The sequence below is a fragment of the Helianthus annuus genome, chromosome 13 (assembly GCF_002127325.2).
Source record: "Helianthus annuus cultivar XRQ/B chromosome 13, HanXRQr2.0-SUNRISE, whole genome shotgun sequence".
Taxonomy (NCBI): Eukaryota; Viridiplantae; Streptophyta; class Magnoliopsida; order Asterales; family Asteraceae; genus Helianthus; species Helianthus annuus.
Window position 1 is genome coordinate 79,717,391 of NC_035445.2, and position 17,239 is coordinate 79,734,629.

The following is a 17,239-nucleotide window of genomic DNA, read 5'->3' on the forward strand; positions in this document are numbered from 1 at the left end:
AGAACAGGTGGGTACAGTTGTCATCCTAATGATGATTTAACTGTCACATCCTTTCCCATCGCGGCCATTTTTTCAAAAAACATAACGGTACCCCACTCGAGAAACTGGCACTCAAAAGGGGGAAATTTTGATTTTTCCTTTTTTAGTCCGATTTCATGAATTTCATTTCATAACTTCGGACTGGGGGGACATGACGAGGTATGACCCGGATCGGCTAACCCGACCCGGTCATTACCTATTATTTTATTATAAATAATTAATTATAAACGTTTATTCTAGAATATTCTATTCTGCATGGATAAACCACGTAACCAGATCCCCAATCTTTTGGGAATATTATGCAAATCGCTAACTTATCGGAGCCCATCCTAAGTTAAGGGAAACCCTAATGGTAAACTATAAATAGAGGTGAACATCTAAGGTATGATCATCTTGCTCTCTCTCTCTATACACTTATACTTTCTCCCAAACCGAGGCTTATTCTCACACCGGATGGTGGTTACAGGAATAACCCCATTCCTGTAACGAGTCCTAACGGTGTTTTGTTTTGCAGCTAGCAGTTCGGATCGCCAAGAGTTGAAGTCCTAGTCGGATACTACCGTAAAGGTCAGTGTTTCTTCACAAGGTGTTTGAAAACTCTGACATTTTTTTTCATGACACCCCGTCCTGAAGAAATTTCCACGGTGATAATGTTAATAAACACCGGTACCACTTGTATCTGCTCATGGCTCCCGTCCAGGGTAGGGTCAGGGGTTGTGACAATCCGCCTATTACCTACGTGTGGAACTGGTATGAAGGATCCATCGTCGATAATAACACAACAAACAATGTTACTACTCATAAAGGAGTCATAATTACCAGCGCCTGAAGTGATATGTGAAGTATCTACACTAGCCATACACCAATCGTACGTCTGTGAATGAAAAGGTCACAGGCCAAGAAGGGAGCCCATGATGCCCCAGGTGAATGTGTGAGGCTGGGTGGATGATCAAGCACTTGTCATGTTTGGTATAAAGTTTTACTCACAACAAACAAAAGTGGTCGTTGATGGAACGTCCGACGATGACATAAAAAGTTATCTTTGACTCAAATTTGATTAGGGAAGCTAGTGGTGGAGGCCATGACGATTCAATCGCGACAATGGCGCCGTATTTAACGGCAACATCGATGAAGTTCAAGAACTCCAACAAGGTGCGTTACGGCGCGTGGATGCTCCATATGGCTCGGTTTGAAAGTGAGCCTAGCTCGGCTCGGCTCGTGATGAACCAAAGTGGCTCGGTTTAGCTCGCTTGGTAGCTCGACTCGGCTTAGCTCGAATTATTTTACTTATAATATATTTTATTTTTATATACATATAATATATTACAAAAAAATGATTATTATTTACATGTATTTAGGCTTGTAGTTTGATATCTATGATATATTTAAAGGTTGATTGCCGTGTTAATGAACAAATATTGTATTTACTTGAAATATAAAACTTATTTTGCGTTGTTGAACGTGATTTTGGATTGTAATGTATTATGTTGAACTTATTTTGAATGTGTTATTTTGAGGTATTGAATAATATTTCAGAATACTGAATTTAGAATACTGAATTTTGAGAGCTATGTATTAATTTTTATTTTTAAAATCGAGTCAAACCAAACCGAGCCGAGCTCGAGCTTAGATTTTCAGCTCGGTTTAAAATCCGAGCCGAGCCAGCTTGGTTTATAATCGAGCAGAGTCCGAGCTTGCCCTAGCTCAGCTCATGAACAACCCTACCTTGGTCAATACCTTGATAGGAACTCAATGTCACTAGATGTGTAAATCGATACGTAGATCTAGATCTGAAAACGAAATAGGAGACTTTTAGAGAAGGAGTCGGCGAGAGAAACTTGGGTTTTGAGAGGAAAATAATATAGAAGTATAAACACTAACTATATATATAAATAAGAAAGCTGCCGTTCAAAAAAAATAAATAAATAAAAAAAATAGAAAAACTATATATATAAACAAAACGTTTATTTTTTATACAGAATAATGATTTTGTGAAAATGTAACTTTTAATAGATGCAAACTATTTTTTTTAATAAATGTAAACTAAAAAAGAAAAAAAAAAGGTACAACAACACAGAAAATCTAGAGTCAAGTTAAGTCTACATAAATGACACGTTGACCCCGTCACTTGCAAACTGCATCCATTCTGATTCATCTTCTTCTCCTTCTCCACCAAGCTTTATCAATTCACACCACCAGGTATGTCTACAGTCTACTCAACACACTTTTTCAATACCTGAAGCGTATATATAATCCATAACATTTTGCATTTATCATTCACTCTATACTTATAGGAAACTATATATCAATGTCTACGAACACCGATGCTATTAAATCGAGCACAGATGCTGTTGTTTCATCCGAACCACCAATTAACAATAATATTGCTGTAAGTAACGGTGTGACGGATGTTATTGGGGCTGATTCGAAAACCGAAACCCTAGTTGATGATTCTAGGGTTTCTGGTGGTGAAATAGGGGTTGTAATGGATAAGGATGTGAAAGTTGGGGGTGATATTGTTGTTCAGGATGAAATTAATGATGCTAGGGTTTCTGTAGATGAAATAGGGATTGTGAATGTGATGGATGATAAGAGTGAGGTAGTTTTGGATGAGTCGATATCGAGTGTTGTAGTTTCATCTGGACCGTTGAGTGACAGTGTTGGCGCGGTCGATGGGGTTAAGGCTGGGGCTGACGCGGTAGGTTTGGAAACTGAAACGTTAACGGTGAAGCCGTCTGATGATTGTAACGGAGATGGTGATATTGTGGTTCGGGATGCGGTTGATGGTTCTAGGGTTTCTGGAGATGAGAAAGGGATTGTGATGGATGAGAGTGAGGTAGTTTTGGATAAACCGATCATGGATGATGTGGCTTCATCTGAACCGTTGAATAAGAGAGATGTTGATGCGGTCGATGGGGTTAAGATTGGAGCTGACTCGTTAGGTTTGGAAACTGAAACGCTAACGGTGAAGCCGTCTGATGGTAATAGCGGAGATGGTGATATTGTTGTTCAGGAGTCAGTTGATGATTCTAAGGGTTCCAGAGATGAGAAAGGGGTTGCAATGAATGACAATGAGGTGGTTTTGGATAATTCGGTCTCGGATGACGTGGCTTCATCTGAACCACAGAGTAATAAAGACGTTGATGCGGTCGATGGGGTTAAGATCGGGGCTGACTCGTTAGGTTCGAAAACTGAAACCCTAACAATGAAGCCATCCGCTGATCATGTTCAGGATTCAGTTGATGATTCTAGGGCTTCTAAAGACGAGCAAGAAATTGTAACAGAGAACATTGAGAAAGTTTCCGATGAAAACGAGGTTAATAACGAGGAAAAAGAAGGTGAATATAAGGTTACGGATATAGTTTGGGCCAAGGTAAAGAACTATCCATGGTGGCCCGGTCAGATATTCGATCCATCTGCAGCAACAGATAAAGCTAAGAAATTCTCCAATAAGAAAGGGCTTCTCGTTGGTTATTTCGGTGATCAATCTTTCGCATGGAATAAACCTCCCAACATCAAGCCATTTAGGAAGAATTTCGGTAAACTGGAGAAACAAAGTAATTCCAAACCGTTTTTACATGCCGTGAATTGCGCTTTAGATGAAGTTTCAAGGCGTGTTGACTTCGGATTGGCGTGTTCTTGCTTATCCAAAGAGGTATACGATAAAGTTAAATCCCAAGTTTTTGTTAATGCGGGAATAAAGGAAGAAGCTAGCAAAATAGATGGTGGTGATAGATTTTCGGCCGTTTCTACTTTCAAACCGGTGAAAACGGTTCAATCTGTGCAAGAACTGGCTAGAGAACATTTTGACGGAGTTAGTAGATTGGAGGCTTTGTCTGTGAGAACTCAGTTATTGGCATTCTTTCGTTGGAAAGGGCGTAATCAGTTAAAAGCACCCAATATCTTTGATGAATTAGATATTAAGTTAGAAGATGAATCTGAGCTTCCGTTAACAGAGGAAAATAAGGTGGTTGAAGACGAAAAACTAGCTTCTTTAGGTAAAAAAGTTTCATCTAAAAAGAGGAAGCTGGATGTTAGTGACAGTGATAGTGATAGTGATGATTCGGTTCCGCTCAAGAAAGAAAGAAGTTTGACTAAAGTGACTACAAAGGGTAAATCGAGTGCAAAAAAAACCTCATCTAAAAAGAAGAAGCCGGATGTTAGTGACAGTGGCATAGACAGTGATAGTGATGATTCGGTTCCGCTCAAGAAAAAAAGAAGTTTGAAAAATGTAGACCCGAAGGGCAACTCGAGTGCCAAAAAAACCTCATCTAAAAAGCGGAAGCCGGATGTTAGTGACAGTGATAGTGATAGTGATGATTCAGTCCCACTCAAGAAAGAAATAAGTTTGAAAAATGTGACTCCGAAGGGTAACTCGAGTGCAAAGAAAACTTCATCTAAAAAGAGGAAGCCGGACGTTAGTGACAGTGATAGCGACAGCGATAGTGATGATTCAATCCCACTCAGGAAAGAAAGAAGTTTGAAAAATGTGACTCCGAAGGGTAACTCGAGCTCAAAGAAAACTTCATCTAAAAAGAGGAAGCCGGACGTTAGTGACAGTGACAGCGACAGTGACAGCGATAGTGATAGTGATGATTCAATCCCACTTAAGAAAGAAAGAAGTTTGAAAAATGCGACTCCGAAGGGTAATTCGAGTACAAAGAAAACTTCATCTAAAAAGAGGAAGCCGGACACTAGTGACAGTGACCGTGATAGTGATGATTCGGTCCCACTCAAGAAAGAAAGAAGTTTGACAAAGGTGACCCCAAAGCGTAACTCGAGTGCAAAAAGAATTAAACAAGGTATTAGCAAGAAAGCAACCATTGAGGATAACGTTGAACCAGATTCTGTTGGTAAAAAAGTTTCATCCAAAAAAAGGAAGGCGGATGTTTGTGATAGTGATGGTTCATATTCGGTTCCACGCAAGAAAGAAAAAAGTTCAACAAAAATGACTTCAAAGGGTAGCTCTAGTGTAAAAAGAAGTAAAAACAATACTAGCAAGAAAACAACCTTGAAGGATAATGTTGATAAGGAGGAAAACGGGAGTGGAACCGACAATAAAAGGCCATCAATTTCATCTCCAAGAATGTTTAGAGTTGGTGACAGTATATGTAGAATTGCTAAACAGTTATCCGAGTCACCGTCGATTCTTAAGAAGGAATCCGAGAAATCAAAGAATGATGAGAAAACTGCTAAAAAAGATGCACAACCTGTTGATGCAAGTCAAACTGAAGAATGAGCCGCCTAATTTAGGTAAGAATTCTTTTCATTCTTCCGTGTGGTAAATTCTGAGTTTGAACGAACTTTAACCGAGTTCCTCTCGTTTTATGCATTCTGCAAGTTTGTAGGGGTTGTTTTTTTTTTTTTTTAAGTGGTTTAGGAGGTCCTATGCATGAAAAACACTTGAGATGAATTTGAGACTCATCTGATTTGCTTACATTATAGTTTAACCCGCTAGAGATAAAACATATGTCGGGGTTGGGATCAAATACATAGTCTCCTAAAAATAAGAAGTCGTAAGAAGGGTATCAAACGGACCCCGATTGACCTCATTCAAGCGGCATTATCGAACTCTACGATATGAGATTTTAGGTTTTTGCTTTTAGATGTTTAGCTTGTAGATTTTAGAATTTTTGTTTACGTCATTGTGTTTTTTTATTTACCATCGTGTCTTTTCTGTATTTGCGGCATTGTGTCTTTGTAGAATGACTTTACCCACATATGTTGTTCAATTTCAAGTATTAACTGGCTTAGTTCTTGATTTGATTGTAGATGGATAAAAGATGGTTACTAGAATTTACAAAGAGAGTGCTAAAATTTTGCAAATGCTGTTGATCTGTGGGGAGGTTAATCTGTGATCAGAACTCACAGAGGGGATTAGAAGACTTGTTGCTGAGCTCATGGGTCGTTGAACACGCTAATTTCTTATGTTTTGTATAAAACTTTTGTAACTGGGATGCATATATTTTAAGCTTTAAATAGACTTACAGTATGAAATGTATTATCAGATGCTTTATTATTTATTACAAGCTCCTACACATTGATGAAGGGCAAGCTACAGAAAAGACCAATATGTTACATGTAAAAGGGTAGTGTTATACGTACACCCTTGAAAAAGCAACTTCTTTCAAGGGAATTCACTGCATGCACACCCAAGCCATCAAATTAACCCATCAGTCATATGCTACAAGGGCGTATGACATTTTTAAACAGCTGCATACATCTACAAGAGCGTAAACCAACATGTTCTTTACCCGTGTCGAATACATGCATATACCATACCATACAATGTCCGGTCAGCCGTGTAATCTTTGCCCTTGCCCTATACATGCATATACCATACCATACAATGTATGATACACACGTATACCACAACGTACAATGACGAGTTCATGGCGGTATAAATTGGTAGTGTAGAAATTGTTGGTATCATAGAACTCCACCCAAAACGTGAAAAACAAAAATTGTAAAAACAATTAGAGTAAACTTCCGTTTTGCTCCTTGTGGTTTAGTCGTTTTACCAGTTTTGCCCCAATCCTTTAAAATAGTGATTTTACTCCCTGATCTATCTAACCTATCTCTATTTCACTCCCCACCCCAAACACCATCCATTTCCTCTGTTAAAACCTGGCTTCGTGCCCCTCACATGAGAGGCATTTCAGACCCTAGTTGCTTAAAAGACGATGAGGGTTTCGGACCTTATCATTCGACGACAAGTGGTTCTGGTCGGCAGGTGGTGGTTCACGGCAGGTTGTTGCGGCTGGTGGTTCACGACAAGTTGAGAGAGGGGGTGATAAAGAGATGGTGGTTGGTGGTGGAGGTGAGAGGGGTGAATGTTTTTTCTTATGATTGTATCAATAAATATATACACGTATATTAATGATGAAAGCCTCATGTGAGGGCACGTGACCCGGTATTAACAGAGGAAATGGATGGCGTTTAGGGCAGGGAGTGAAATAGAGATACGTTACATAGATCAGGGAGTAAAATGGTTAATTTTGAAGAACTGAGGCAAAACTGTTAAAACGACCAAACCACATGGAGCAAAACAAAAATTTACTCAAAAAATTAATATATCATGATGATCAAATCACAATGATTTTTGGTCATTTTGCAACTTTTTACATATATAACAAGTTATGATCAATCTGATTATCCATCACCATTTCAAGATGCATGCATGAAAATAACATTAACCACACATAGACTAAATGCAATTAAAAGTAAGCAGAATAAGCAGTTATCTAAATAAATTGTGTTTACCAAAATCACAGTACAAACTGAGAACAACAAATTGTCTGCCCTCTGCAAACACAAAGCTAAAACAAAACCAACATTTAAACTCTTCAACAAACACCACAAAATCAAGACAACCCGAAACAAAACCTTTGAAGCATTTAAGATCTTGGCTTCTCCTTCTTCTCCTTGAACAAAGCCAAAAGAGAAACACCGGAAACCTTCACAACCTTGAACCTAACTCCGGGAATATCTCCCACGGCGTGACCCTTACGCCCAAATCCGGCAATCAAAACCTCATCCTGTCACAATTTAAAACATTTAACTAACAATCCAAAACCACCCAATTAATAAAAATGTTGTTTTTTAATTAATGAGATCAAGAACTAACGTTTTCTTCAATGTAGTTCAAGCAACCATCGTTGGGAACAAAAGCGGCAATCTTCTTTCCGTTCTTGATGAGTTGAACTCTAGCACACTTTCTAATAGCAGAGTTAGGCTGCTTAGCTTCAATACCACTGCATATATACAACAAAAAACATTTTGTCAAAACCAAAAATTATGATATAATTATAATTAATTAATAAACTAGAATAGAAGAATTACATTTTCTCAAGAACAATGCCCTTAGCATGAGAAGAACCAGCAAAGGGTTTCTTCCACTCATTTCCAAGATGAGACTTCTTGTATGATTTGTCGGCCCATCTTTGTCTTCTCCTGTGAGACTTCAGCTTGCGACCCGCTCCCATTCCATGTGTCTTACTGCAAGTCAATCATTCAACCTTTTATTAAACAAATTCAACAAACCTAATAAACTGCCTACAAAATTACAATATACTGTATCAATCAAGGGCATAGTTGCTAATGGGAATAGCGACAAAGAGTGATAAAGTACCTATATAATACATAGCGAATAGCAATAAATAGCGATAGACTAGAAAAGAAATTTTTTAAAATATTATATGTACATTATATCAAAATACCCTGGTATATATGCTATTTTACATGTATATTTAACAAAAACCTAAAATCCAGCTATTCTATAGCTATAATAATTGCTATTTAAATTAAAAAATAAGGTGTCACTATTCTCACTATCCATTGCTACAACCCTACTGGCGACACTATAGCGTGCTATCGCTATTGACAACTAAAATAAGTTACAGGTAGCAGTTAATTTATGGGCAACTAAAATCGGCCAAAATCTTTAAAGTGTTTAAAAAATTATACTTATTAATCCAATCCTATTACAAGTTTTAAAAAAATACATTTAACATTTCTGAAAAAGCTTGTACAAATAGATATCAATTTCAAAAAATTACAAATAAAATTTCAATCCGAATAGTCCCAATTAGTCTCTAGCACCTAGCGATTTTTACAACAATGAACATATCTTTCCAATCCAACATTATGTTCAATCAAACAAGTATCATCTGAAAGAACTAGTAAATATAGTTGCAATTAGCTAACAGAAACACTACTCAGAGATCTAAATTCCATTTCGAATAACAACCGGCAGGTATTAGTTAATCGTGTCTTAAATCTATATTGATAACAACACCAAAGCAGTAAACGGTTACAGGTGAATAAGAAGATGAATTAGATGAGTGTAAGCAATACATACCCCATGTTTGCGAGATTGAGTGATCCGCTAACGGCGGTTAGGTTTCCGGCGAGAAGTTGAGGAAGAAGAGAAGCGGCTGCAAAACCCTAATGCTTGTTAGGGATCGGCTAACGATAATGGTTTTATATGGGTTGGTGGACGTAGCTAAATGGGCCAAGTACTTTAATTTGGGCTTTTCATATCTTGGGCCGAAGAATTTAAAAATGCAAATTGCCCAGACTAGAAGTGTTAAAAATAACCGGGTTCGACCCAACCCCACCGGCCGCCGGTCCGTATATCAGTTCATAGTCTCACTCTCTTAAACCGGTTTGGGCCCGGTCCAATTTGAAAAACATGTCAAAAACTGTTTTTCCTTTTTTTTTTTGTCTCAAACCGGTCCGATTAGAAAAACATGTCAAAAACTGTTTTTCCTTTTTCTTTGTCTCAAACCATTTTTAATATGAACCTAATTGATTTGATGGGTTCAAAGACATTCCCGCCTAAGCCAGTTTACAACCAGAAAAGTTTTTAACGATAAACAAACCAGTTTTTTTGTTCACCAGCCCAGTCTAGTCTATAACCTGAACCGGTTTTTCAAAAAACTGGATTTGTATACCTATAGTTGCCTCACATATTTTTATACTGGCTCACTTGCTTGTCCAGATTCTATTGTTCAAAAAATAAAGGAAAAAAAATCAGTTTAAAATGTAATCGATATAACTTTTGACGTGTGGAATGCTAATTTTATCCATACGTTTAAAAGATCATTGACTTCAAAACTTGTGAAGTGATAAAGGTGTAAGGATGGTTATGAAAACCGTGCACATTGACTCCATTTTAAGAAAAAATGATTTTTGAGACATGTAGAAATAGCATGGTAGATAGGGCTGTAAACGAATCGAACGTTCAGCGAACAGTTCGTGAACCGTTGGGCAGAAAGTTCGTTTATGTTCGTTCGATTAGCTTAACGAACGAACACGAACAAAAAATTTCGTTCGATTAGCTTAACGAACGAACACGAACAAAAAATTTCGTTCGGTTAGCTTAGCGAACGAACATGAACACAGGTTTCGTTCGTTTGATTGCGTTCGTGAACGTTCGGGTAATATATTTGTTTACGTTTGTTCATGTTCGTTCATTCGTGTTCGTTTGATTATATTAAAAATAATAAATAATAAATCTTTTATCTAAACATATTGAAAACTTGAAACCCTGTCTTTTTCTAAGTTAGCTAAAATTTGGACACTCGAAGACATTTTTTGGGATAATTATGTCTAGGTTAGTTAACTGATTTATCATTTAGTGGTGTAGTAGACTTCTTGTGTTTTGACTTATGATTTGATGATTGTATTTAACTACTTATATCCAATGTTTAAGGAGAACAATGATTTTTATTTTTTATTTTCAAGTTAAATGTTCGTTTACATTCGTTGTTATTTGCTTGCGTTCGTTGGTGTTCACGAACTGTTCGTGAACAACTGAATTCCTTAACGAACGAACACGAACATAAATTTATGTTCAGTATGCGTTCGTGAACATGTTAATTTCCTTAACGAACAAACACGAACATTGCCTTGTTCGTGTTCATTCGCTTCGTTTACAGCCCTAATGCTATGCAGTTAATATCGGCGCTATAGCGTCGATATATCGTTATCGGTGGTAGGGCACCGCCGCACGCGGCCCTGGGTTTTCGGAGCTGCATTCATGTCCGCAGGACGTGCAGGCACACACGAGTTCAAGCAAATTCCAGCTCAGAAAATCATTTTTGCACCCCCATGCACGCGGGTAGAACTTGTGGTAAAAACATGTCATAAAGCTACAATGGAGTAGTAAAGGCTTTACCTTATAAACAACCACTCACTTTGTCCCCACACCAATATGGGACAAAGTATTTACCCCACCTTTTGAGACTTTCATTCCCATACCTAGATTTCTACCACCTCTTGATGAACATTTCTTTATTTTGCTATTAATATTATATAGGTTATAGAATTATAGTATATATATAGGCTCTAGATATGAATGAATATATATATATATATATATGCATGATATTTTAAATTACTGATATCTCACCGCGATAAACGATATCTCAAATATCGGTCCTTGACCGGTAACCGATATTTTTCCGCATTAACTGCATAGCCCTAATGGTAGATAACAAGTTTAGAATGAAGAAATATTGACACATATTACAGTTTTGAATCCAAATCAGACATTCAGACGAGTATAACTATGACATCTTAACTTTTATTATAATCACTTATGTAGATTTGAGAAGGAAACACGTGACACGTCTGTCGAAAAGAAAAGCTTAATCCGTCTAAATGGAAAGAGTCTGTGTGACAAAAGAGAAAGAAAACAAGGTCGATAGTTCATGACTAAAGAATTGTTCATTGTTTTGTATTCTTAGGGGCTGTTTGGTAACATATGAATGGTTAAGTGCTGAACCAGTAAGAGGTATGAATCATTAAGTGCTGAACCAGTAAGAGGTCTGAACCATTAAGAGCTTGTATAATGCTTAACCATTCATATGCAAATGTTTGACCAATTCAGATTAGAGGTCTTAACCATTCAGACTCTGTATAAATCTTAACCATTCAGAGGCAAATGTCTTAACAATTCAGACAAGTGCTGAAACAGTAAAAGGTCTAAATCATTAATGTCACACCCCCAAAATCCCACCTGCGGAGTACTACCGCTTGGAGGCGTGACTGACCAGGATCCAGCCACCAATCATACTGAACAAGCATATAAATAATCATAAAAGTTTAACCAATACGATTGGTGTTCCAACAAAACCAGGTTTAAGTTGTAAGCGGAAGCATAAGTTTAAAGTTATAACATAAGTTCGAATGTTTTCAAATAAAACATGACACGCAGCAAACCGTGTCCCACAACGACTCTCCTCCATGCAAGCTCCAGCTGAGTACCTATGGTCCTGCAAAGCATGTAGTAACGAGTCAACAACTAGTTGAGTGAGTTCACAGTTGGGTGTTCGTTTTAGTTGTTTTGAAAACAGTTTCCTTTAACTGGCATCCTGCCGTGGGGGTTACCCCGTAGTTTAAAAACATGACTTGTTCATTCCCAGTTACTCCGGCATTCCAGCCGTGGGGGCTACCCCATGTTAGTTATCAGGCATTTCGGCCGTGGGGGCTACCCCATGCGTACACTAGACTCGTTACCATATCGACTGCTGACTGTAGTCATGTTTATGTGCCCTGAAAATCATCAATGTCTATCATCATTGACGTGCCCCAGATCCATTAGTTCACGCCCGTCCTCTGCGGCACGGTGTGAGGTTTGTCAGACCTAAATAGCGCTATCTAACTAATGACCCGCTCGCCATTGGCCCGGAGATTAAGTCGATACAAAAAGGAGGGACTTCGTGATAGAGTTTTAGTCTAGTACGAGTTATCCGTCCATCCGGACGAGGAATCACATTCCTGAACCATAGCCGTCCTACCCAAGGAGGACGAGGAACCCACGTTCCTTAACCCCGTTCCCAACCCAGGGAATCCCATGCTTTGTAAAAGGGTGTGAACTCACCTTGGTTTGCTCGGTAGTAACACAGAAAGGTCAATCAAGTCGCAAGTAGTCAATTACGTCCTAACATAGATACCACTTATAATCAGATTCAAACCAAGCAGTGCACGTACAAGTAGTAGTCATGGCATACAGTTATATCATGGTAGTTTCAACAACAGTGCACAACATAATCAGTTAACAGTAGCACGTATAGGTATAGCCCATCTGTTCAGCCCAAATCACTTAAGCCCAAAACACGCATAAAATAGTTAACACAGAAGTCCACAAGGCCGGCCCATTAACCATGGCCCGTAACTAAGCAAGTCCAATAAGCGTGGTCTCGAGTCGCAACCGGACTCGCAAGCATGGTTTCGAGTCATGCTGTTTGTGCTGATCATAGGTGGTTGCGAGTCGCAACCTATGTCGCAACCGTGGTCTCGGCTTGTCATGTTTTGGTCTCGAGTCGCAACGGGACTCGTAACCTGTGTCGCAACCTGTGGTCTCGGTTCATCATGCTGTGGTTGCGAGTCGTAACCAGGTGTTCTCGACTCGCAACTGGTGTCGCAACGTGGAGGTTTCGAGTCGCAACCAGGGGTCTCGACTCCCCAACAGTTGCTGATTCTGCACAGTTGTACTATCCAATAGAATTTGAATGTCATGCAACACAAATATTGTACTATCCACTAAAACATGTTTTGTTGTCTAACAATTACCAAAAACGGATCAAACAATTCAGATTTCAAACATTCAAACCACATTCATATCATATTCAACAAGTTCTTCATATATTCAAGTCATGTTCATCAAGTTCTTCAACATTCATGACATAAATAACCCTTATTCAAACAAGATTATGAACCACAATGCAACACACTTAAACATAACACCATAAACTCGGCTTTATACTAAGCCGATTACATGATATATGTAAACCGGTTTCATGAACATTAATAGCTAGTAGTTTAAACTTCATTTAAACACAAGGTATCATCACCTATCATGCAATATATCCGAAATCAAGACATGTTAACCGGTTCCTCACAATCATGCCTATAATCTCATCTTTTGACAACAAATAGCTATTTTCTATCAAACAAACATCTTGATAAACAACCATCTCATGTAAAAACAACTTAGTAAGCAAACATAATGTCATAATATCACCAATCCAAGCACAAAACACAACAAAGATTACTAACCGGTTGAGAGATGGGAAAGGTGAACTCTAATGTTGATTCCAAGCTTGAATTCCGAAAATCCTAGTGCCAACCGATTGGATCCGAGAATGGGGGAGTGTGCTTGTGTTCTTAGGGTTTTAGTAGGAGAGTGTGTAGAGGAGGGTGAGTGTGGTTGTCCAAAGAGTGGTAAGGTTGACAAGGAGTATGATATATATACTAGTTCCACAAGGTGCACCCTAAAGGGCTTATAAGTCGGCTAAGGGGTTTTACGGCCCATTTGGCCCAACCGGCCACTATTCACTCGAGACCTCATGGTCTCGAGTCGGGTCCTTGTCGTCTCGAGTTGGGTTCTCGACTCACATAATATACATACATATATACCATACGTACAAGCAAGCACATAGTCACATAAAATGATCACTTATGTTATTACATTAGCAAGTTACTAGTCACGAAATGTTTCAAGCAAGTTACATCGAGATACAAGAAAAGTTCTAAATTTCGAGTTGTCACAATTAAGAACCTCATTAAGAGTTAAACGAACAGGCCCTTAGAGATTTATATTATACTTTTAAAATCGCAGCTAAATAAGAATGAAAATGACGCCAATAAAGTAAAGATCGAAAAATTTACTATCATGTCAACATCTACAATGCAATGCCAAAGATGTTATTGTTTGTCAATTCTAAATATATCCTTTGATATATTTATTTGTACAAGGAGAACAATGGATAAACGTTGGTGAGTCACAAACTCATTTATTCAATATTTAAATTTAAAATAATTTTATGAAAATGTATACACAAATTACGACACTGAGTTAGGTAACCACTAACCACTATGACATATGAATAAAGTCATTGAATAATTTATTTATTTATATATTTATTAACCTACATATACAAAAAGCAAGTGAGGAAATAGTGTCAGACAGCTTGCCTGGCACTTCCCTATTGGACTACTCATTTTTAATTTACTTTTATTCCCAGTCTAAAATTATGGTTTCGTCCTTTGTTTAAAATTACGTTTTTGCCCCTAATTCAAAATAAAAATATTTTTTTGCCCTAGCTAAAATTTACGCTTTTGCCCTCAGTTCAAAAACTCATTTCTAATTCTACTCCCAGTTTAAATTTACGGTTTCGCCCTCAGTCTAAAATTACGCTTTTGCCACCCTTCAAAATAAAAAAAATGTTTTTGCCCCTAGCTCGAAATTACGATTTTGCCCCCAACTCAAAATTACATTTTTGCCCACAGTTCAAAGTAAAATTATGTTTTCCCCCATAGCTAAAAAAATATGATTTTTGCCCTCAGTTTAAAATTATGATTTCGCACCTAGTTCAAAATATTTTTACGACTTTGCCCTCTGTTCAAAATTATGATTTTGCTCACATTTCAAAATTTACGATTTCTCCCCATGTTAAAAATTATGATCTTGCCATCGTTTTACTTTTTTTTTTTTTTTTTGCAAAACTATAGTACTGTTTTATTTTGCTTGGTTGACTCAATGTAACTTTTACTGTGTCAAACAGTTATCTAACACTCGCTCATTGGTCCTGACAAATTAGTATTTTACCACCAGCTCAAAATTATAGACCTGTTATTGTTTTAATTTTTTTTAGCAAAATTATGGTAGTGTTTTCGTTTAATTGGTTGTCTCGATGTATTTTTTTAGATCGTGTTATAAGTAGTATGTACAAGTAACCTAAATAAATGCATACATGTTATGAAACCGAGAAATATTTGATTTAACGCCCTGCAACGCAGGCGGGCATAGATGTAATTTTTATTCGTTCAGGCATGCCTGGTACATGCTCATTTGTCCTGAAAAATTTCAATTTTGCTCACAATTTAAAATTATAGTCTTTCCATCGTTTTAGTCTTTTTTTTAGTAAAAGTATGGTGGTGTTTTTGTTTTAATTTGTTGACTCGATGTAATTTTTTTGAGATCGTGTTATGAGTAGTATGTACAAGTAACCGAAACACAGACATATATGTTATGAGAGAGAAATATTCGGATTATTGCCCCGCAACGCGGGCGGGGCAAAAACTAGTTTATATTAATAAAGGAACTGAACGAACAGTAGACTGAGGGGTATTTTAGGGTTTCGCATACAACAACACCGTTCGGCGGTGGAAAGAGAGACGCGACGGAGGGACAGGGAGAGAGAGGGCATGTTTGGGTAAGCTTATTGAAACAACTTATTGACTTATTGGCTTCTTGGAAAAGTCAGGATTTTGTGACTTATTGACTTATTGGCTTTTACCCCTCACATACACCCTCTTTGCCAAACATCATTTTAAAGCTTATGACTTTTCAAAAAGCCAATAAGTTAATAAGTTGTTTCAAAAAGCTTACCCAAACATGCCCAGAGAGAGAGAGAGCGCGCCGGGGGCAGAGGAAGATAGAGAGAGGTGCGGCGGTGATGGGGGCTCCAGCTATGGTCCCCGGCCGACGATAATGTTGTCGATCGTCGTTGAATGGGAACTTCACGGCCGTGGGTTCTAGGCTATGTAGCACGGGGACTCCATTTATGTGGCCGTACCCGTCTCGGGTACTTGTCGGGGACGGAAACACCATGGGTACTCGTCGGGGACGTTTCCTAAACGTTTCCAATGTCGGGGACGTATCTGGTTGAAGTATCCAACCCGTTTCCATTTATTTTTAGGGTTTTTACCCTTTCAAGTTCCACAACCGGCCATTGAATAAATAGACCTATCATATTTGGCTTCTCTAATCTCTAAACTCTCAAGTCTCATCATCTCTAATTCTCTATCGATTGCCTATCTCTCACTAGATGAACCGGAATTTGAAAATGATTTGATTATTGATAATTAATTACCTTTGGAAGATGTAGTATTTTTGGAATTTGTTTAGTGTATTTTTATTTTTTTATATTTTTTATTGTCGTACCCGTATCTTGGAATTTTGAGTTTTGCCGTTCCTCGTTTCCGTATCGTCCTCGTACCCCGATCCCGTACCCGTTCCAGTGCTACTTAGGTTCTAGGGTTCCGGCGGCGGTACCGGTCACTTGTAACACCTCGAATTTTTGTGTCCAATGATGTGTTAACACGTGTCATTTGATTACACGTGGCATCTATAATAAATAAAGGACTGATTTTGACAAACCTTGAAAGTATATAAATTCGAGGGTTATAAATATCAACAAGGGTAAATATACTGTATAGTAACCCTAAATAACGCTTGTACCTTCAAACGAATAAATCATAAATCGTACGGAAGCGAAACGCGGAAGAAAGTGAGAGATTACGAACTACAGGGGTTAACTGTGTCAACATGTTTAATTATACCTCTGAGTGACCCTTTAACGTTCCCAAGACTTCGTAACAGTATTATACGCTCACTAGAATATACTGTATAAATTCCGCGAAGTTCCGTCTTAAAACGAGAGAGTTATACTCAGATTCGTATGAGAAGGGTTAAAAGCATCAATAACAGAAGTTAAGGCTTTCTGAATAATTAATAAATAAACCGGGGACTTAACAACGCGGGTAAATAACACGAGGCCCCTATCGGTAAATAACCGAGGGCCAAACCGCAAAGTTACCCTTTCAAAACCGAAAGGTCAGGTAAATCATTACGAAAGATTTCGTTATTAATTACCAGGATTTCGCAATCATGACAAAAGATTTAAAA

The 17,239-nt window shown here is 38.0% G+C and overlaps 2 protein-coding genes across 2 annotated transcripts; one reads left to right on the top strand and one right to left on the bottom strand.

The window, feature by feature from the left end:
• Positions 1-2,104: 2,104 nt before the first annotated feature.
• On the top strand, positions 2,105-6,110 carry LOC110898310 (hepatoma-derived growth factor-related protein 2). The gene is made up of 3 exons (XM_022145069.2): positions 2,105-2,238; positions 2,334-5,292; positions 5,812-6,110. The coding sequence occupies exon 2, from the start codon at positions 2,348-2,350 to the stop codon at positions 5,276-5,278; it is 2,931 nt and encodes a 976-aa protein (XP_022000761.1). The 5' UTR covers positions 2,105-2,238; positions 2,334-2,347; the 3' UTR covers positions 5,279-5,292; positions 5,812-6,110.
• Positions 6,111-7,251: 1,141 nt separating this feature from the next.
• LOC110898309 (40S ribosomal protein S23) lies at positions 7,252-9,045 on the bottom strand. Its single transcript, XM_022145068.2, has 4 exons — positions 8,900-9,045; positions 7,882-8,037; positions 7,667-7,793; positions 7,252-7,577 (listed from the first exon to the last, which is right to left on the bottom strand). The coding sequence occupies exons 1-4, from the start codon at positions 8,902-8,904 to the stop codon at positions 7,437-7,439; spliced, it is 429 nt and encodes a 142-aa protein (XP_022000760.1). The 5' UTR covers positions 8,905-9,045; the 3' UTR covers positions 7,252-7,436.
• Positions 9,046-17,239: the final 8,194 nt, after the last annotated feature.

What these genes read in the sequence shown, in the direction of transcription:
- LOC110898310 (XM_022145069.2), top strand. Translation starts at nt 2,348, where the DNA reads ATGTCTACGAACACCGATGCTATTAAATCGAGCACAGATGCTGTTGTT.
- LOC110898309 (XM_022145068.2), bottom strand. An exon ending in GGCATTGTTCTTGAGAAAAT is followed by an intron (nt 7,794 to 7,881) that starts GTAATTCTTCTA and finishes GTATATATGCAG; the next exon opens with TGGTATTGAAGCTAAGCAGC. An exon ending in TGAACTACATTGAAGAAAAC is followed by an intron (nt 7,578 to 7,666) that starts GTTAGTTCTTGA and finishes AAATTGTGACAG; the next exon opens with GATGAGGTTTTGATTGCCGG.